Source organism: Vulpes vulpes, chromosome 7, assembly GCF_048418805.1.
Source record: "Vulpes vulpes isolate BD-2025 chromosome 7, VulVul3, whole genome shotgun sequence".
NCBI classification, from domain to species: domain Eukaryota; kingdom Metazoa; phylum Chordata; class Mammalia; order Carnivora; family Canidae; genus Vulpes; species Vulpes vulpes.
Window position 1 is genome coordinate 100,433,512 of NC_132786.1, and position 21,498 is coordinate 100,455,009.

At 40.9% G+C, this 21,498-nt stretch overlaps 1 protein-coding gene across 1 annotated transcript in view; it reads left to right on the plus strand.

The window, feature by feature from the left end:
• The first annotated feature begins 13,861 nt into the window (after positions 1-13,861).
• Positions 13,862-21,498, plus strand: part of SP4 (Sp4 transcription factor) — a 77,805-nt gene continuing 70,168 nt past the window's right edge. Inside the window, exons 1-3 of the mRNA XM_025993158.2 lie at positions 13,862-14,131; positions 14,543-14,667; positions 15,274-16,828. Coding sequence (XP_025848943.1) covers positions 14,125-14,131; positions 14,543-14,667; positions 15,274-16,828 — 1,687 coding nt within the window. The 5' untranslated portion in view covers positions 13,862-14,124. The remainder of the gene's footprint in view (positions 14,132-14,542; positions 14,668-15,273; positions 16,829-21,498) is intronic.

Genomic DNA, 21,498 nt, shown 5'->3' on the forward strand with positions numbered 1-21,498 from the left:
TGCTAGGAGGTTGAGCCTGAGCAAGGTATTAACTTTTCCTCACCTCAGCTTCTTCATCTGCAAAATGGAATTATAATAATATACTTCTCATTGATTTATTGTGATTTAAAGATAACTAAGTGAAAAAAAAAATAAAGATAACTAAGTGGATTGTACCCTGTGACATCCTTAGGTTGACATTGGTGCATGATAAAGCCCACACTAGCTGTTTTTTGTGAGTGACTAGAAATTTCCAGATTTAAAATATGAGGCTCTCAAACCTCTTTCCACTCTCCTCTTATGGGTAAGGAAGGAGGGTGGGGTGAAGCTAGAAGGCTCTAGTGTCTACCTCAGGAAACCAGGCTGTGATCTAAACTCTGCCACTTAGTTTGTGTGTTAAGCAAGACACTCAACCTCTTTGGGGTGTCATAAAGATAGAAGAGTAAACATCTGTGAAAGTCCTTTTTAAATAGCAGCTTGCTTTACCCAAAGCAAGGAACTATGGTTGATAACAGGAAACAAATTAAATTGGTTCTGTTTTGAAAATCTTACCCTTAGAAAATTTGCTTCAGGAAAAGAGTAACTCTTTGTCTCACTTTGATTGGATTATCCTGATTATCTTATGTGGCCTTCATTTTTTTTTTTTTTTTTTTTTTTTTTTTTAAATACTACTGGTGCTGTGAGAAGTCTTTCTGTGTCTATACTTTGCTTTCTTTTCTTGTTTGCAAATCTGGTTGGTCTATTAAACAAACAACTGCAGTCATACATATCTTTGTGGTTTAAAATCTGTTGCTGTGCTTTGACAAAGGAGCTCTGTAGGAAATGGTAATACGATTAGGATAGTAACTGGCAGGGGGAGTGAGAACACCCAAACCAGGCAGCCCTACCTACAGGGTTCCCGAGATATGTGTGTCAGAGGCAGACTAAGATCAAGGCCTCTGGCTCGAGTTGTCTGGATTTGAATCCCAGTTCTAGTACTTATTTTCTGGGTGACCTTGCAAAGTACTTAACCTCTGAGTGCCTCTGATTCCACATCTGTAAAATGGAAACAATGATAGTACCTACCTTATAGGGTTACTGTGGGTAAATATACATAATGTGCTTATGGTATAATATACATGAGTGCTAAATACGTATATACTATTTTTAAAAGATTTTATTTATTTATTGAGAGAGAGAGAACACGAGTGGGGAGGTGCAGAGGAGGAGGGAGAAAGAACCTAGAGCAGGCTCTGCACTGAGAGCACAGCCTGGAGTCCCGAGTGGGGCTCGATCCCACAACCAGAGTCACCCAGAGATTGTGACCTGAACCAAAACCAAGAGTTGGGTGCTTAGCCCCCTGAACCACCCAGGTGCCCTACTGTTGATTATTATTAGTATATGCACACAGTCATTAAGAATTGTCCTTTAAAACATTTAAATCATACATTTATTTATCAATGGACTCCATTGGTGTGAATTTATGACAAAGCTAATGAAGCTTAAGTTTCAAGGATCCCTGACTTATAAAAGTACCTTCCAAAGCTCTCTAATTTTTTTTTAACTTTCACTTATTTATGATAGTCACACACAGAGAGAGAGAGAGAGAGGCAGAGACACAGGCAGAGGGAGAAGCAGGCTCCATGCACAGGGAGCCTGACGTGAGATTCGATCCCGGGTCTCCAGGATCACGCCCTGGGCCAAAGGCAGGCGCCAAACCGCTGCGCCATCCAGGGATCCCCAAGCTCTCTAATTTTTATTCCCAGTTTTGTATTCTTTCTTTCTTTCTTTCTTTCTCTCTTTTCTTTCTTTCTTTCTTTCTTTCTTTCTTTCTTTCTTTCTTTCTTTCTCTCTCTTTTCTTTCTTTCTTTCTTTCTTTCTTTCTTTCTTTCTTTCTTTCTTTCTTTCTTTCTTTCTTTCTTTCTTTTCTCTCTTCCTCCCCCCTAAAGTAGGCTCCATGTCTAACATGGGTCTTGAATTCACCACCCTGATGTCAAGAGTCACATTATCTACCAACTGAACCAGCTAGGTGCCCTGTTTTTTGTTCTCAAAAAAAATTTAAAAAGCTGGAGCCCCATAAAGCTGAATCTGCTTCTGTTGCTATCAGATATAGAAATCTTTTTCAACATTCTTAATAAGTAGTAGTTCAACCTGTACTTGAATTTCTCCAATTAAGAGAAGCCCACCACTCCATAGGGAGTTTGTTTCATTTCAGACAGTTCTCATTCTTTGGAAGTTCTTTTTATATTGTGCCAAAATCTACCTCCTGACAACATAGACTTATTGATCTTTGTTCAGCCTTCTGAAACTACATAAAGTACATCTAATTCCTCCCCACCTAATAGGTCTGACAGTACCTAAAGGCTGTTCTAATACCCTCTCCCACGTCATCCTGAACGCTTACAACGGTTTCTCATCGCTTGCCATCCTGGTCTACCTTCTCTTCTAGTTGTTGATGTCCTTGTTAAAGAGCATTCTAGGTTTGTCTGGACTGACAGAACAAAGCAACATCCTCGCTATACTTATTTGTGGAAGACTTTGCATTTACCACTGTGGAAATTTATCTTTGCTGTTATATTTGACTCTTTGTTGTAGTTTGCCCAGTCGTGTTGTACTCTTATTTTGTTTCTTTCCCCAGGCTTCATCTTCTTTTTCTTCTTCTTCTTCCTTTTTTTTACCCCCAGGCTTCATCTTCGCAAGAGATGCTTCCTACTTTTACTGTGGTGTTGTTATTCGTATCACATGATCTTTCAGGAGTTGGATTTAGCCAGATTTGGCAAGAAGGCTTCGTGGCACATTCCAGACACGTGTTATGGGAAGATAGCACACCTATAGCTGTGCCTGCATTTACTATGACCATGTCTGTACCTCTTGGTGGGTGTTCCCCCTCCAAGTTCACACTCTAGTCTAGATTTTCTCAAGCCACTTGTCACATATGGAAAAAAAATCTTCATAGAAAGGGCTCATTGACAAAGACAATTATTACTTTTTTTTCCTTTTTGTTCCATTTGCCACTTATATTATTTTCTACATGAATTCCTCTCCTCTTTTTGTGTGTTCATTTATTTAGTTATCTATTTTTAGGATTCCCTCTGTCCTGTCCTGACGTTGTAGGGGCAGAGAAGCTCCCCAAGCCCATGTATTTTCTACCCTGGGTAAGCACATCACACTCAGGTGATATGCCCTTTTGGAGGGAAGCCAAACAATGTATTCCCTGCAGGGTTTCAGCTTTGGTACACTTGCTGCCCTTTTCCCTGTGCTTAAAAAAAAAAAAATTAAAAACATATGGATGCTAAGACCCAAAAAGGCCACTGATGATCCCAGAAGCTACTATTTGCTTATGGGAAACACTTTTCATTCCCTTAGATTACTCAGTGTATTTTAGAACTAGAAGAATAGCAAAATGAAGACTTAATTTTTTAAAAAGATTTTATTTATTTATTAATGAGAGACACAGAAAGGCAGAGACACAGGCAGAGGGAGAAGCAGGCTCCCTGAGGTGAGCCTGATGCAGAACTCTATCCAGGACCCCAGGATCACGACTCGAGCTGAAGGCAGATGCACAACAAATAAGCCATCCAGGTAGCCGAAGACTTAATTTTTGTGGAAGATAAAACACTGTGAACCAGAAAGGAAGGATATCTAAATTAATGATTAAGTGCCTGTCATGGAGATTACCTCATGTAATCTTGCTAATAACCTATATAAGAGGAAGAATTATGAAGACTTTACATATAGATGAGGAAACCTAGAGTGGTTAAGTAACCAGCCTGAGGAGAGCCACATGGCTGCGCTTCTCTCCAGGTTCCAAAGCAGCCAATGCTTATCCTGCCTGACCTCCCTTACTCTACAGTGGCTATTAGCCAAGCTTCATGAACTCCATTATTAATGTTCTTAAGACACCTGCATTTTTATAACCCCACGAAAATCTGGGTAGTCAGGAAGAGTAGCAGCATGACAAACTAGAAAACATTCCTGAGAAATTTCTTTGAGAGAGAGAGGGAGAGAGAGCACAAGCAAGCAAGCAAGCAAAGGAAGAGGCAGAGGGAGAGCATCTCATGCCAACTCTTTGCTGAGCAAGGAGGCTAACCAGGGGCTGGATCTCATAACCCTGAGATCATGACCTGAGCTGAGATCATGAACTGAGGTGAAATCAGAGCCTTAACCAGGGGCCCCAATGCTGAGCAATTTTTTTTTTAAGATTTTTAAATTTATTTATTTATTTATGAGAGACATAGGCAGAGGGAGAAGCAGGCTCCCCATAGGTAGCCCAAGGCAGGACTTGATCCCAGAACCCTGGGATCATGCCCTGAGCCAAAGGCAGACTCTCAACCACTGAGCCACCCAAACATCCCAATGCTGAACAATTTATTTTTTTTTCTATTTATTTATTTATGATAGGCACAGAGAGAGAGAGAGAGAGAGAGAGAGAGTCAGAGACACAGGCAGAGGGAGAAGCAGGCTCCATGCACCGGGAGCCCGACGTGGGATTCGATCCTGGGTCTCCAGGATCGCGCCCTGGGCCAAAGGCAGGCGCCAAACCGCTGCGCCACCCAGGGATCCCCCAATGCTGAACAATTTAAAACAAATGCTAGGTTTCACATTTCTCACCTCTTCCTTATACCATACCTTTAAATTTTGTATTCACTCTTAGATCACCTGGCTATTTGTATTGCTGAGCCCTATTTGGCTAATATGCTTAGACCAAGGATTTGGTGTTATAACAGAGTAGCTTCAGTAAATAACAGCTCTTGATATTATAGAAAGAACTAAAACTAAAATCTAAAAATTTAAATCTTTTGCATTGACACAAATTCTTAGATTTCTAGTTCTGAGTTGATTCATTTAGTGATCTTAAGGGCATATTTTTTAATGTTGAAGGGAGCCTTTTGGATAATTTGGAAAAATAAAGTTATAGACTCTTGGATTTTATTTTATTTATTTTTAAAGATTTTATTTATTTATTGACACAGAGAGAGTGGCAGAGACACAGGCAGAGGGAGAAGCAGGCTCCATGCAGGGAGCCCGATGTGGGACTTGATCCCAGGTCTCCAGGATCACACCCTAGGCTGCAGGCGGTACCAAACCGCTGCGCCACCAGGGCTGCCCGACTCTTGGGTTTTAAATTAACATTCAATTTATTAAAGTCAAAAATTTTTGGGATCCCTGGGTGGCGCAGCGATTTAGCGCCTGCCTTTGGCCCAGGGCGCGATCCTGGCGACTCGGGATCGAATCCCACGTCAGGCTCCGGGGGCATGGAGCCTGCTTCTCCCTCTGCCTGTGTCTCTGCCTCGCTCTCTCTATGACTATCATAAATAAATTAAAAAAAAAAATTTTCTCAAGTGTTCAAGCCCAATTTTCAGGTCTTTTTGGACAATTTTTAAATCTAGAAGTATTTGAATAAAATAAAATAAGTACTTTTATTTGATCTCTGATTAATGCTCTATAAATTTTAAGTACATAAAATTTGTCTAATCTCATATAGGAAACTAAATTCAATAAATATTTCAGATCATATTCTTAAATTAAATATAACTAACTCTTCCAGGCATTTCATTTTAAGGTTATATTTATGTATTTGTTTGTTTTTTTAAAGCAGGTTGTGGGCCCAGTGGGAAGTCCAGTGCAGGGCTTTAACTAACAACCTTGAGATCAAGACCTGAGCTGAGAACAAGAGTTGGACACTTAACCAGCTGAGCCAGTCAGGTGCCCCAAGATTTTATTTTTAAATAATCTCTACACCCAACATGGGATTTGAAATCACAGCCCTGAGGTCATGAGTTTCATGCTCCACCAACTGAGACAGCCAGGCACCCCCTTCCAAGCATTTTAAATGCTCAAAATTGGCAAATTCGCAGCCCTAACATGCTGGTGGCATTTATAAAACAGCTATCAACCTTTGGAGCTAGGAAGGCCTTTACTTTCTCTGAGAAACTGACATTTTTCTCTGTTTTTATAATGAGAATTGTACAACTAATCACTGGCATTTTTCTCTGTTTTGATGAGAATTGTACAACTAATCACGTTTCTCTATAAGCTCTGGCTGCTAGGAAACTCAGTGTCAAAATTAAAGCTCAGATAAAACATATTTGTCGACTCTATTGGTGATCATATTTGTTTTCTCTTTTTCATGGCCTTGGTTTTAATTTCAACTTCTATTTCACCATTTTATTTCATATTATTCAGGTCTTTGTGAAAAGAAAAATGTTATAATGAAACAGAAGAAATAGAGCTTGGGATTACAATCCTTGGGATAGTTGAGAGAATCCACAACTATCATTAAAAAATCAATACTTGCAGCTACCAGAAAGAATAAGTGCTTATAATATTTAGGGTGCTCCCATAGGTATCCACATCTCTAACCCCACTCCTAGTGAATTGGATAGTCTGTTTTAATTCAGACCATTCCACATATCTTCCAAATTTGATATAAAATAACTCCAGCCATTTGTTGTGACAGGGTCACTTTATTTGTATAGATCATATACTGAAACTTTAAAATTCACTGACTGAATAAATATGTATTGAATGTTTACGGCGGTCCAGGCATCATTTTGCACATTTAGGCTTATGTACTCCTGGACAGGAGAGGGGTGGGTCATGGAGGTGTAGAGGGTAGGTGGGGAGATGATAATCCATTGCTACTCTAGTGGAGAAAACAACTCTACTAAATAGTACAAAAAAAAGTATCTTATCCATGTATAAAGAATATTTTAAGGAATTAGGAAAAGTATTCAGATTGGTATTATCCTTTCTGAAATAGGGTACAAAATATATTATTACATAGGATATATGGCAAAGAACCAAAGACATATATTAGCAATATAAATGATAAGCAAAGTCTTAATATTATCGTATATATTCAGCTCCTAGAAATTGATAACAGAAAAACAAACAATACTATAGGAAATTAAAGAGGCAAGGGTAGGAATGGAATATTTGCTTCAGTGGAAAATGCACATGGCTACTAAGCAAATGCAAAGAGGCTCACCCTCTCTAGCAGTCAGGTAAATACACTGTTCATTCACTAGATCTGTAGTAATTTAGAAGGCTGAGAATAGTTAGTGCTGAAGAAATTATAAGGAAATGAGTACTCATGCTTACCAGGTGTATTTGTGAAATGAAATAACTTTCTTCTTCTTTTTTTTTTTTAATAACTTTCTGTACAATGATCTTACTATCTGTATTTTTTTTTTTACTATTTGTATTTTAAATATGCATACACCTAGTGACAGCATTCCCATTGTCAAAAATTTTTCTGCTAAAACAAAAATGCCAACATAAAAGACTATCTTTGCAAGTACCAGTACAAATAAGTTTATTGCAAACTGTTTATGATGGGGTGAAAATAGTAAATGACTTGAGAGGTTATCAGTAGGGATATTTGTATTGAATAAAATATATTCATACCATGCAGCAGTAAATTCTATGCAAATAGTGATTTTGATTTCTATATTTTGAACTAGAAATATGACCATTATATATTAAGGTAAAAGAAAATCAAGTTTGCATATATATGTATCTATATGTCACATCCATGCATGACATTTTACATTAGAAAACCACACACAGGGGATCCCAGGGTGGCGCAGCGGTTTGGCGCCTGCCTTTGGCCCAGGGCGCGATCCTGGAGACCCGGAATCGAATCCCACGTCGGGCTCCCGGTGCATGGAGCCTGCTTCTCCCTCTGCCTGTGTCTCTGCCTCTCTCTCTATCTCTCTGTGACTATCATAAATAAATAAAAATTAAAAAAAAAAAAAAGAAAACCACACACATTATATACATGTATAATATATAAAACTCTTGTAAGCTAGGTAAAAGTAAGAAAGCATTTGCCAATTAATTATTGCTGCTTAGTGTTAGGAATGGAGGTGAATGGAAAAAGAGTTTTACTCTGTACTTGGCTTCTTGCAAATAATATATCTTAGTAATAATATTAATAATGATGACAAGGGGATCCCTGGGTGGCGCAGCGGTTTAGCGCCTGCCTTGGCCCAGGGCGCAATCCTGGAGACCTGGGATCGAATCCCACGTCGGGCTCCCGGTGCATGGAGCCTGCTTCTTCCTCTGCCTGTGTCTCTGCCTCTCTCTTTCTCTCTGTGACTATCATAAAAAAAAAAAAAAAATATATATATATATATATATATATATATATATATATATATATATATATATAATGATGACAAAAATCATAGCTAACAAGGCAGCCCGGGTGGCTCAGCAGTTTATTTTATTTATTTATTTATTTATTTATTTATTTATTTATTTATTTATTTATTTTGGCTCAGCAGTTTAGTGCCGCCTTCAGCCGAGGGAGTGATCCTGGAGACCAGGGATCGAGTCCCATGTCCGGCTCCCTGCACGGAGCCTGCTTCTCCCTCTGCTTATGTCTTTGCCTCTCTGTGTCTCTCATGAATAAATAAATAAAATCTTAGATTTTATTTAAGAGAGAGAGAGAGAGAGAGAGTGAGGCAGAGACACAGGCAGAGGGAGAGGTAGGCTCCGTGCAGGGAGCCTAGCGCCGAACTTGATCCAGGGCCCCTGAGATCATGCCCTGGGCCGAAGGCAGGCACCAAACTGCTGAGCCACCCAAGGATCCCCAAAATCTTAAAAAAAATAAATCATAGCTAACATTAAATGACAGTAAGGTGTGACAGAGACTGTTTTAAGAACTTTTAATCTCTTAGGATGGTAATATTATTGTCTTCACCATTTTGTAGATAAAGGAATGAGGCTCTGAAGGGTTGGTCACTTGTCCAAGGCTGCACTTTTATTAACAGGCAGACCAGAATTTAAATCCCAGGAGTTTTCTGCAATGCTTATTCTCTTTAAACAAAAATCTAATGAAAGATTTTTTTGTTAATAAAAAATACAAGGAGCACCTGGCTGGCTCAGTTGGTGTTCTACTGACTCTTGATCTTGGGGGTGTGATTTCAAGCCCCACATTGAATGTGGAGCCTACTTAAAATAAGTAAATAATAACAGTACAAAATATAAATTGAGTATGTGGACTTGGCATCCTTTAGAAAGTTATAATTGCAAACACAATGGGCATTTGTGCTCTATGTTTCCATGATGTTTAATCACTATATACAGTCCTAAGAAAATTAATATATCTGTCTTAACTTCCACACTTACCAAGTATCTTTCATTTTGTGGTGACAATGAACCTCATTATACTCCTTGACACATACAAATTGATATAAAAATTGACTATATTTCTATACTATACCCATTAACTACCAATAGCTATTAATTGTGTTCTCATATAAATTAACAGTAAATGTAACTGGGTTAAAATCACAAATATTACACATTTAAAAATTGTTAAATCTTCTGAAGTTTTACATGAGCAAACCATGAAACAGCTATAAGAGCATATGAGGAACAATAATGCCATCCACCTCTTGCTAGAGGAAACACAGTCTGAAGGCCTATCTTTCTTTATTCACTATTTGACAATGTTAGTTACAAACTTATTTATTTATTTATTTATTTATTTATTTTTACAAACATTATTTATTATGAATTAATTAAAAGGCCTACCCATTCCCTTATAAATGTTCTATATCCAAGGTCTCAGTTACATTACAATTAAATTTCCAGAACTTTCCCTGCTTCCTGAAAACAATTGTTATTAGTACTTAAGAAATGTATTTATTTTTTAAAGATTTTATTTATTTATTCATAGAGAGAGAGAGAGAAAGGCAGAGACACAGGTGGAGGGAGAAGCAGGATCCATGCAGGGAGCCAGACCCCAGGTCTCCAGGATCAGGCTGTGGACCGAAGGCAGCGCTAAACAGCTGAGCCACCTGGGCTGCCCAAGAAATTTATTTTTAAATGTTATTTTGTACACTACCAGGGTTTTGTTACCATAGCAAGTATGCATGGTCTCCTAGATGTACTAATGAAGCCACTTGTTCTCAGCAAAGTATGCTCATTGCATCTATGTCTGTTTCCTAATTGGCTACATTCTCAGTCAATACACTTTGAAGCAGAGGTGCATGTAAAACTTGGACCTTTCTCTGGCTTGTAGCCTCTCCAAACTTTGGCTTTCTGCTTCCCCAAAACAAAATGAAGCAGTTTAACAATTATTTCAACAAGAAGCTTCCTGGTGGAGACATTTGGAATTGGTCTCTGTCATTCAAGTCACCTGTCATGTCTGGGCCTTGGTTTCTCTTCCTGTAATATTTAAGCATCATCTGGAGCTGCTTCTATCATATTCACCTATAAGCATGTTTTTTGAAGTTTTTCTAAATGTTTCCTAAGCATTGCAGGGGATTAAAGCCTTGGCCTTGGCCCTCAAAGAGCTAAGGGCTATACTGGGAGCTATACTGAGAGCAGCGAGGGAGAGGGTGTGGAAGAAGCTGGTGGTTTCACTGTTAATCATATGAGCATCCAAGGGTTGTTGATTGAATGCTCAGTTGAGAAATGCCAGGTCCTAGAAAGTGGGGACCAGGAGATATTTTATATCTTAAAGAGACTTGTTAAAAAATTTCCAGCAGCATTTTTCCAAATGTAGACTAAGGGTAAATTTAGGAATGCAGAGCAATGCACAGGATACCTACCTAGATTCTAGACTTGTTCTGCAGTGCAGTTGGAAATATGAACTTTCTGCTCCAGGAAGGTGGTGTCTAGGTCCCCTCCCCATGCCCAACATTGTTTCTCTACCCTCTGGAGCTCTACCCAGCAACTACAGGGATAATGCATGGCAGGGGGCCTTCAGGGTGGGTACTAATTAGATCCTGGAGGCAGTGTTTTATCTGAGTAGTCACTGCTCAGTTGTTAAACATTTTGAATAGAAATGGTCATTTTTCTCTGTGTGTATACACATTGGGACACAATTTAAAAAAAAAAAAAAAGGTGTGAAAGCCACTGTTCTACGGGCAGTATGAGTGTAGGAAGGAGACTTTTCAAACCAACTACTTCCTCCCAGGATACCATTCTCACAGGTGTAAGGCTGAGAATTTTATTGAATTTATATTTACCTACACAGAGAATGATACTGGCTTTCCATTTACCATGGTGATATCAACTTCTTAAATTAATTGCCTTAAGAATAAAAGTAAAACGATTTAAAGAGAAATATTAGATATATCATAGTATAGGTGATTCCTAGCTTAAATTAGTAAGGTGGTATAAGAATGACTGTAATTTTAGAACTGTCTCATATAGCTAAATCTTCTGTTAGGTAAAATGATGGTACCTGAGAAGTCATTACTCTAGGTCACCTGCCCCAGGTCTTATGGCTCAGCCGTGGATGAGAGGCTTTTGGTTCACCATAAAAAGCTGGGCTTGTTAACTATTGAAGAGTAGCAGAATCCCAAATATGCCATCCCAAGTATGGCACTTTGTTATCCTGATTATTTTGAGCTGTAAGCACTTGAAAAACAGCAAATGCAGAGAGAGGCTCTCTCAACCCAGCTTATCTGCCTAAAGACAGATCCCCTAAAAGGAACTCAATTATCATCAATCTCCCAAGGAGTTTCATCAACCAGGGAAGACCGAACAGAAGAGACTGTAAGTCAAACCATACCCAGAAAACTTTTTCACAAACTATCATACCTTCCAATATTTGGCTATCAGCCCATTTGTCTTTCCTAAAAATTATTTACCCTCCCCCTAAGAGGTCTACATCCCATTTCCCTATTAAGATATTTAACCTTGAATTTTAAGCCATTTGGGGGAGTTAATCATTTTTTTCCTGGGTTTCTCTCATGCATACTTGAGTTATACATGTAAATAAAATTCTGGTGGTTTTTTTTTTTTTTTTTTTTTTGCCAGAATTGTCAGTTATTATTATTGTCCATTATTACAGAAGTCTCTACTAAGAAACCAGAGGGTTTTCCTCCTCTCCAACGTGTTTCATGAATACAGCAATACCACTAATCAGAATATTTAAAACACTTCGAAGATCTATACTGAACGGATAAGCGTTCTTTTTTTAAATCTGTGGTTCAGAGCCAGTGATACATTCCCTCTGAAGCAGGTTTTGTAAGGTAAGAAAACTGCCAAGGATTGCCCCAACTCATAAGACTGCAAAATGTCTTCCTTCATTTACCATAGGGGATTGAGAAAAAGAAAAAAAAAAAGACTCAGGGGTAGACAGTTTATCTGTAAATCCAAGAAGCACTTCTGAGCTTCCATATTGCACACGGCGGGGTGAGGGGGGGAACAAAGCAGGTTAATTTTTTTTTAAAGAAGGGGTAGGCAATAAATACCACGTAATTCTTTATTTGAAATGCTTTGTCTTTCTGCACTGCTGGCTTTGTCATCAGCCAATGTTGCAATTACTTTAACAAGCAAAGGAAATGCCAGTCAAGCGCAGCACCTGGGACCTCCTCATCCTTGCAACGCACTAGGCCTCAAAGCCGGAGACAAAAACCGCTCGAGGCTCTGTTGTGTGTGTGGAGCCCAGGTCAAAAGGGAGTGAAAGCCCCTATGAGCCTGGGTGTGTAAGAGCGCCTTGTCCCCAGGGCCAGTGTCTACGTTAGCAATTCACGTCCACCGCCGGTGCCGGTGCTGGTCCACTCGGATCAGGCGCCTGTTCCGTTCCGTGGGGTCATCATGACTTCGGGACTCTGAAGGCTGCTCAAGTGCATCTGACATCAGAACGCTTTGTGCAGCCAGATGTGGATTCCACCTTGCCCAGCAGCTTATGCTCCACTGTGACCGGGGCGGACTCACACGGGGCCGGGCTTTTTCTTGGCCTCCAAAATCTTGGGAGACCCGTTAGGACGGAAAGGTCCGCCCACCGCAGGGGCTATTTGGCAAAACACGGTGCAACCTGGGCAGGTGGGTCGTGGGCCTGTGCCAGCGCGCCAGCCGGAGACAACAAATAAAATGGGAGATGCTTCTCCGTGGCAAAAAGCAGGCCTCGTATCTGAAACGGAAGGCCTGAGCCAGGGAGGTGAGCAAAGAAAGGAAAAGCGCAGGCACCGCTCCTAGAAACCGGGTTCATTCAAACCCGGAGGACAGCAAACCCCGCCTCCCCACGCCGCCGCCCGCTCAATCGCCAAGCGCTCCGGGTGTGAGCTCGCCCCGCGGGGAGCGGCTTGCAGCCGAGGAGGCGGTGGCAGAGGTGGTTTGGGCAGCCCCGCGCGGCGGATAGGCCCAGACAAACAACACCCCTTCCCCCTCCCCCTCGCTCAGCTCAACTCCCACTCGGCCCCGGCCACGCCCTGCCGCCACCGCCCCCTCGGGCAGCTTTCCGCTCCGCAGCCAGGCCTCGGCCGGGGGCGGGAGGGAAGGCGGTGCCTCGGCGGGGGCCGCCGCGGCCGCCGGAAACTACAAGACCCGACAGCCTTTGAGGCAGCGACCCGCCCCTTGGCTCCCACCACTCAGAGCGCGTCACCAGGGGCCCAGCCAATGGGGACCGAGCCAGGGAAAAAGGGCGCCCGGGTCCGGATGCGCCTCAGGAAAGCCATGCTCCCTGCGCAGGGGGCAGCGGGCAGTGCGCCCGGCGCGCCGCGGCGGCGGTGGTCCGCGCGCCCCCTCCCCCGGCCCCGTCGCTTCCCCTGAGCGACAGCCCTACTTTTCTTTCCTCTGGCGGCAGTTCTGAGGGATGCTGGAGCAGGTTTTTGAGGGGAGGGCGCCGGGAAATGAGTAGGGGGCGGGATATCCTGAGACAACAAGCTTGGCTGTATGGAGGGCCTGCCGGCAGCGGCCGGCGCGGGGACGCCGAGACGAGGCGCGCCGGAGGGGCCGCGGGGGGCACGGGAGAGCGGCTGAACGGATAACCCCGGGAAAGGGGGTGGGGAGGAGGCGGCCCCGGCGCCCCGGCGCCCCGGCCCCCGGCAGGTCGGCGGCCAATCCGCTGGGGGAAGGGGTGGAGAGTCGGCGGCTCCGGCGGAGGCAGGCCGAGGGGGGTGGGGATCGGCCGGGCTCGCGCCGCCCTGGCCCCGCCCCCGGCCCGCGCCGCCGCCCGCGCCGCGCGCCGCCGCTGTCAATCAAGGGCGAGTCAGCCGGGCTCGGGCGGAGAGAGGAGCTGCTACGCCACAGCCCAGCGGCGGCCATTCGCGGAAAAAGAGGCAGAGCCTGTGCCAGCTACAGCCTCCTCCGAGCCACCGCGGGCGGGCGGGACCGGCCTCTCCTCCCGCCTCGCCCCCACCCCCACCCACCTCTATCCCTGTGTCTCCGGCGGAGGGTTTGTCCTGTTAATGCGGGATGAGCGGTACGTATTCTCCACCCCCCTCGGTCTCCTTCGCCGCCTCCCTCCCTCCCTCCCTCCCCAGACCCTGCTCGGTTCTCCCCCCTCCCCCGGGGCCGCTGAGATGCTTTAAGGGGAGGAGGAGACGAAGGGAGGGTATCAGGGGGTGGGAAGGAGGGTTGTGTTTTGTCTTAATGTCTGAGAGAGAACAACCTTCTGGGTGTTGCTCTGGAGCGGATGGGTCGGGTTTCAAACCACGTTTTGTGATATCCCCCTCCTCCCTTCCCTCCTTCTCCCCCACCCCCTGCCCGTGTGCGTGGATCGCGGGTTTATGGAGATTAATGTTCCGGGGGAGGGGGAGAGGAGGGGAAGGGGGGGAAGGCGAATAATAATAATCCTAATAACCTGTTGTCGTGGGGGGGGGGTCTGTTGCAGATCAGAAGAAGGAGGAGGAGGAGGAGGCGGCGGCGGCGGCAGCAGCGGCGGCGATGGCTACAGAAGGAGGGAAAACCTCTGAGCCAGAGAATAACAATAAAAAACCCAAAACCTCAGGCTCCCAGGTAAAAGCAAACATATGTATATAGATATAAAAAACAAACAAACAAAAAGCAAAATTCATCACGAAACGTTAGGGGGAGAGAGGGAGTTCTGTCCTTTAATTGCCCAGAACTGAAGAACAGAATACAAATGCCCATCCGCTCAAAGCATCTTTCTGAGAGTGAGGAAGTTAAATTGTAATTTCATAAAGATTTCACATGTTTGAGGGGTAACGTTGTTTAAAATGACATCGGGAACTCAAGACTAGTGGAAGACAGTGTGTGTGTGTGTTTTCCCAAGGGCATTTTGAGTTTATGAGAATGTACTTTTAAGAAAAGTTTGTTAGAAATTTCCTTTTATTTGAACTTTATATTACATATCTGCTTCCTTATCCTTCTGTCTTACTGCTTTTGTTGCTATTTCTTTTCTTTTTTCTTTTTCTTTCTTTCTTTTTTTTTTTTTTTTTTTTTTGGTTTCTGTCACTTCCTGAGTAAGTTCTGAAGTGTAGAGCTGTCAAAATAAATAAACAAATAAACAAACAAACAAACAAAACCCTTCCAACTACTAGCCTCCACTAAATCCGCCCACTTTTTTTTCCCCCCTCTCCTTTACCATCTCATTTTGGGTAGGACTCTCAGCCCTCTCCTCTGGCTTTACTGGCAGCTACTTGCAGCAAAATAGGGACTCCTGGTGAAAATCAAGCAACTGGACAACAACAAATAATTATAGATCCAAGCCAAGGATTGGTGCAACTTCAAAATCAACCGCAACAGCTAGAACTGGTAACAACACAGCTTGCTGGAAACACTTGGCAACTTGTTGCCTCCACTCCTCCTGCTTCAAAAGAAAATAACGTTTCTCAACCAGCTTCTAGTTCATCTAGTTCTTCCAGCAGTAATAACGGGAGTGCATCCCCTACAAAAACTAAATCAGGTAATTCTTCCACCCCTGGTCAGTTTCAAGTCATACAAGTGCAAAATCCAAGTGGTAGTGTACAGTACCAAGTGATTCCTCAACTTCAGACAGTGGAAGGCCAGCAAATTCAAATCAATCCAACTAGTAGTTCATCTCTACAGGATTTGCAGGGTCAAATTCAGCTCATTTCTGCAGGTAATAATCAAGCTATACTCACAGCTGCTAATAGGACAGCTTCTGGGAATATTCTTGCTCAAAACCTGGCAAATCAGACCGTTCCAGTCCAAATTAGACCTGGTGTCTCAATACCACTGCAATTACAGACCCTTCCTGGTACTCAGGCTCAAGTTGTAACAACCCTACCAATTAACATTGGAGGAGTGACTTTAGCTTTGCCAGTGATAAACAACGTGACTGCTGGAGGAGGGACTGGACAGGTTGGCCAGCCTGCTACTACTACTGATAGTGGGACTTCCAACGGGAGTCAGTTAGTTTCCACACCCACCACCACCACTGCTTCTGCCAGTACTATGCCGGAATCTCCCTCCTCCTCCACTACCTGCACAACCACTGCTTCAACGTCTCTGACGAGCAGTGACACGTTAGTGAGCTCAGCAGACACGGGCCAGTATGCAAGCACATCAGCCAGTAGTTCTGAACGCACTATTGAAGAATCTCAAACACCTGCTGCTACTGAGTCTGAAGCACAGAGCTCCAGTCAGCTTCAGTCTAATGGAATACAGAATACACAGGATCAATCAAATTCTCTTCAGCAGGTGCAGATTGTAGGCCAGCCTATCTTACAGCAGATCCAGATCCAACAGCCACAGCAACAGATTATTCAGGCTATTCCACCGCAGTCGTTTCAACTTCAGTCAGGGCAGACCATTCAGACCATCCAGCAGCAGCCTTTGCAGAATGTTCAACTTCAAGCAGTAAATCCGACTCAGGTGCTTATCAGGGCTCCAACTTTAACACCTTCAGGGCAAATCAGTTGGCAAACTGTACAGGTTCAGAATATTCAGAGTCTTTCAAATTTGCAAGTTCAGAATGCTGGGTTATCCCAACAATTAACCATCACCCCAGTGTCTTCAAGTGGTGGCACAACTCTTGCTCAGATTGCTCCTGTGGCTGTTGCTGGTGCCCCAATAACTTTGAATACTGCCCAGCTTGCATCAGTGCCTAACCTTCAGACAGTGAGTGTTGCCAACCTGGGTGCTGCAGGTGTTCAAGTGCAAGGAGTTCCAGTTACAATCACTAGTGTTGCAGGTAAGTTACTATGGTCTTTTCTCTATAAGATCATTTTATATGGTTTTTAATAATAATTAGTTACTGCTTTTCCTTGCTAACTCTTAGGTTTGATGTAGACATCTGAAATAAACATAATCATAAGGAATCTAAAATCAAAGGAATATTATATTAACTGTCATAACTGTAGTCATCAGTGTGACCCATTCACACCTGTACCTTTTTCTATTAGGGTTTATGTGTTAAATTATGCTAGACACTTTTATAAAGTTACTCTTCCGTGGAGCAAAACTTCCTGATTAGAGTCATGAGTGTCTTCTGTAATTTAGAGATCATATTTGAATACACTTGAACTCTTCAGAATGAACTCTAATAAAAATGGTTATATCTTCTTTAAAAGGAAGTGGGTTTAAAGCTGACTTGGTAATACAGTTGTGAACTTGTTGAAGTTTTAATTCTACTTTGTAATAAGGCTAGCTTTTTCTTAAATTGGAAGTTACTTTTGCTTCGGGCATCTTGTTGCTCATCCTTTTGCATTTTAGTATACAGTGTTGTTTTAAACTAGATATTGATGCAGTCTAGAGAGAACAATTTTAAGTTACAAATCAATTTTTATGTGTGCTTTCTGCTAAAACCAGGATTTTCTCAGGATTTTGAATAGTTATTTACATATAAAATTATATTTAAATCTTATGGTTCCATTATTTTTAGTGTGAAGTTGTTGAAAAGCAGTTAAAAATGAAAATAGTAGAATGCCACTAATTTGAATTCTAATAAGGTCATTTTAAAACCAATTGTAAAGCAATTATTTGTTCTATAAAGAGGGACTTCTGAATTATTTGGAAAACTAGTCTTATTAAGTATTAAATTTTCTCAACTCGTCTTATTTTATCTGATAGCTTTTGTTTTCTCATAATTAAACACTTTACTGATTCTGATTTGGTGAAAACCTAGTTGTGTTTTAGTGCCTTTGATACTGTCAGATCTGTTTAATTAAATATTTTTATTTTGATAATCTGAAATGAATAAGCACATCACTTTTTAATGACCTTTCTTGAAACAAGCTTCAGGAAAATTATGCTAGGGTTTTTGTTTTACAGTTAATACCTAAAGTTGATGTATATAGTTGTAATTGAGTATTACCAGATAGAGTTCTCTGATTAAGAATAACAGAGATTATGAGTTTTATTTAGATGCCTATTACCTCTAAACCAAATCTATTCCGTAGAATTTCCTGTGATGATGAAGTGTTGTATATCCTATCTGATATGTTAGTCACTAGCCACATGCGGCTGTTGAGCACTTAAAATGTGGACAGTGCAACTGAAGAACTGAATTTTTAGCTTATTTAATTTTTAATTTAAATAGCCACATGTGATTAGTGGCTTCGGTACTGACAGCACAATAACCTGATCAAAGAGTATTTTGACTGTGGTACTTTTTCCCCTAACGCTATTTTTTTTTTTTTTTCTCCTAACGCTATTACAGCACAATTATATAAGTATTTTTCTAGATTATAACCCATAGCTTGCTTTGTTCATACTTAGTAAAAACTGACAATATCTTAAGTATTTCTGAAAAAATGTCTGTTTTTAATGGGTTGAATGACAGTTTGCATTATCAAAGCAAAAGTTATTTCACTTCTATTTTGATTTGCGTATTAACCATTAGTGAATTATGATTAAGGTAATTGAATAATTTATAACTTAGGTAAGGAATAGTTAATTTTGTGCTGCAATTAGTATCAGTTACAACCCATAGTTTTCCCTTTACCCATTGTGAGGGTAAGTCATTGGTAGTAGAAGTGTGATCTTCTGACTGCCTAACTCATATTTATTTGAATGATACATTGTTAGGAAGGCAGGATCCACTTTCTTGAACTGTAACTTTGGGGGTGTGGTCAAGGAATTTGCTTTTCAAATAAACTTTCCACGTCATTCTAAATCTCACTGAGATTTGAGAACCAAGGATCTAGACATCAGTCATGAACCATAAAGCAAAATACCGAAGCAGTTGGGTGTTGGAGCTAGTTCACGTGTGCCTCAAGGAATGGATTTTGATGGCAAAAAGAACTTAGGGTTTTAATTTCACAAGCATGTATTAACTAGCAATATGCTGAGCATTCCCAAGAGGTACGTTTAGTCTTCATTTTCAGGACTAGTTTTTAAATTTTTTTTTTACTAAAGGAGTTTACATGATTTGGGTTTCACTTAAGTGTATCAGGAAATTTAAACTTTACCTAGTTGGATTTTTTTTTTTTCCTGAACTAAAAGATTTTAAATCTCGTTGATGTTGAAAAGTTTATATTCTAATAGATATGCTCAGTCATTTTAAGAAGATAGCCATGTTTTAAAGACTAGAAACTTACCAACTACTACAAGTCAATGTAACTAATCTGGCCTAGTTGTTGACGGATTTTTTACCTTACGTTTTTAATATAGTAGGTGCTTGACAAATATTTGCTAAATTAAGGTGTAGAGGAGATGGAGAAGATAGCACTTTGGGATTGGGAGTGATGCTGTGGAGTAGTTTTATTTTATTTATTTATTTTTTAAATTTTTATTTATTTATGATAGTCACAGAGAGAGAGAGAGAGAGAGAGAGAGGCAGAGACATAGGCAGAGGGAGAAGCAGGCTCCATGCACCAGGAGCCTGATGTGGGATTCGATCCCGGGTCTCCAGGATCGCGCCCTGGGCCAAAGGCAAGCACCAAACCACTGCGCCACCCAGGGATCCCTGTGGAGTAGTTTTAATGAAGCTGATGAAATGGCTCTTTTTTCTTTAATTTCTTTTGGCTTTGAGCTTTTAAGACATTAAGAGTGGGACACCAGGTACTTCACTATCTCTAAAAGAGGGAAAATGAGCAATGAGTGCCCATAGATCCCTTTTATAGCTGACCTTGAAGTTCTGATCTTCTGCTTTGTGTCCCCACCTTTTGGTACTTTTTGGTTTTTTGGTTTTTTTGTGTGTGTCCCCTCCTCCTGACTGGTATTTAATTTATTTAATTCATGGGAAAATTTTTGCTGTAAATATTTATGACACTATTACCAGCCTTGAAAAAATTACTAACGATAGTTGGCTTTGGCAGATTGTAATGACTAGCTCAGTAACAACAGGCTAAGTTATCATCCATCCTCATGTTACTCTTGAAGAAATGTGGGAAGGGTCTGGATGATATGGACAGGAAAAAAATTGTTTAAGGTAATCATATGAAGTTCGTGAAGCTAGGGAGCTTCATACTTGATTTTATGAAATGAGAATGTTAGTGACAACCTAGGAGGAATCTCTTTCCTTGATAATGAATTCAGCATAATGTGTTTCTGTGGTTTGGTCTCCTCTCAGAATCTTGACTTCCAGGCTGAGCATCTAGCATTTAATTAGTTGGAATTGTAGTGGGAACTAAGTATATGTTCCTTCTACATACTTACTGTTTGTTCTTGTTAGAATTAGGAGTTTGACTTTGGAGGAAAAGAATTCCTTCTTAATAACAAAGATAACATCGTACTGCTGGTTTAAGAACATCTTTAGTTTAAACTAAGTTAGGAAAGCAAGATATTTGCGCTAAAAAACTACCTATTTTGCAGGGTGTACTCAGGTAGCCAAAGAGCCCTAATAAATAAAATGAACTTTAGAAGTTAACATCTGCTTAAAGAATTTAGAACACTTAGGGGACCATTGATATCTAAATCTGTAATTAACTTCATTGACAGGATTTGATTTGGTTTTGGGTAACATCATGTTTTTGCTTGTGATGGAGGGATATTTTTTTTTCATTTTAGGGGCAATTAAAATGTTTAATTCTTACACAAAAGTTCAGACTCAAAGATAAGATGTTGCTGGCCCTTCAAAAACTTAGCTAACTTTACTTTTTTTTGGAATTAGAGTATGAAACCTGGGGATGTAGCAGAATCAGGAATGGGAAGGCCAGTTCTTCATAATTAGGGAAAATGGGGCCCAAGCAAAATAATTGACGTTTATATTTAATTTAGAAACCGAACAGTGAAGTAGAATCAGCCTCTTACACCAAACCTTTTTTACAGAGCTACTAAAAGTAGGTATTGACTTGAACTTTAATGCTAATATGATTTTTCTTCACTATACATATAGTCTGTTAATTTGGATTTTCTTAGGCATCTTAAAATAACATACATGGGTTGTATATATATCTAGATATATAAACACATTTGTGTGCATAACTATATAGATATCTAGTTATTTCTTTTTTTTAATCAAGTTTGCTCTTGTAGTTTTTATTTCTCTAAAATCTTACAGTACCGTTTGTTACATATTGAACTTGTTATGAGGAACTTATATTTCGTACCCTGTACAAGTGATTTAGGTTCTGAATTACCAAGTTGTTTTTACTCATTAGATGATATATAGCATGACCTTTAAGATTTATTGATGACATAACAATATCATTACCAATTTTTTAAGTTTTTCACGGACGATGAAAATATATCCAATGTAGAGCCACATTAATTTTTAGAAAGGCATCTTTAAGGAGGATTTCAGGATAGGGAGGGGCACAAGGGAAAATAGCTTTAATTATCTGCTTTTTGAATCTGAATCAAGGAACATAAATAAGTAATACTTGAGGAATACTGGAGCAGGCATAAAAGCAAGTTGAAGAGAAAAAAAAAGGAAGCTTGATTAAGAAAGAAGATAGGGGAAAGTGCCATAGATAGGTC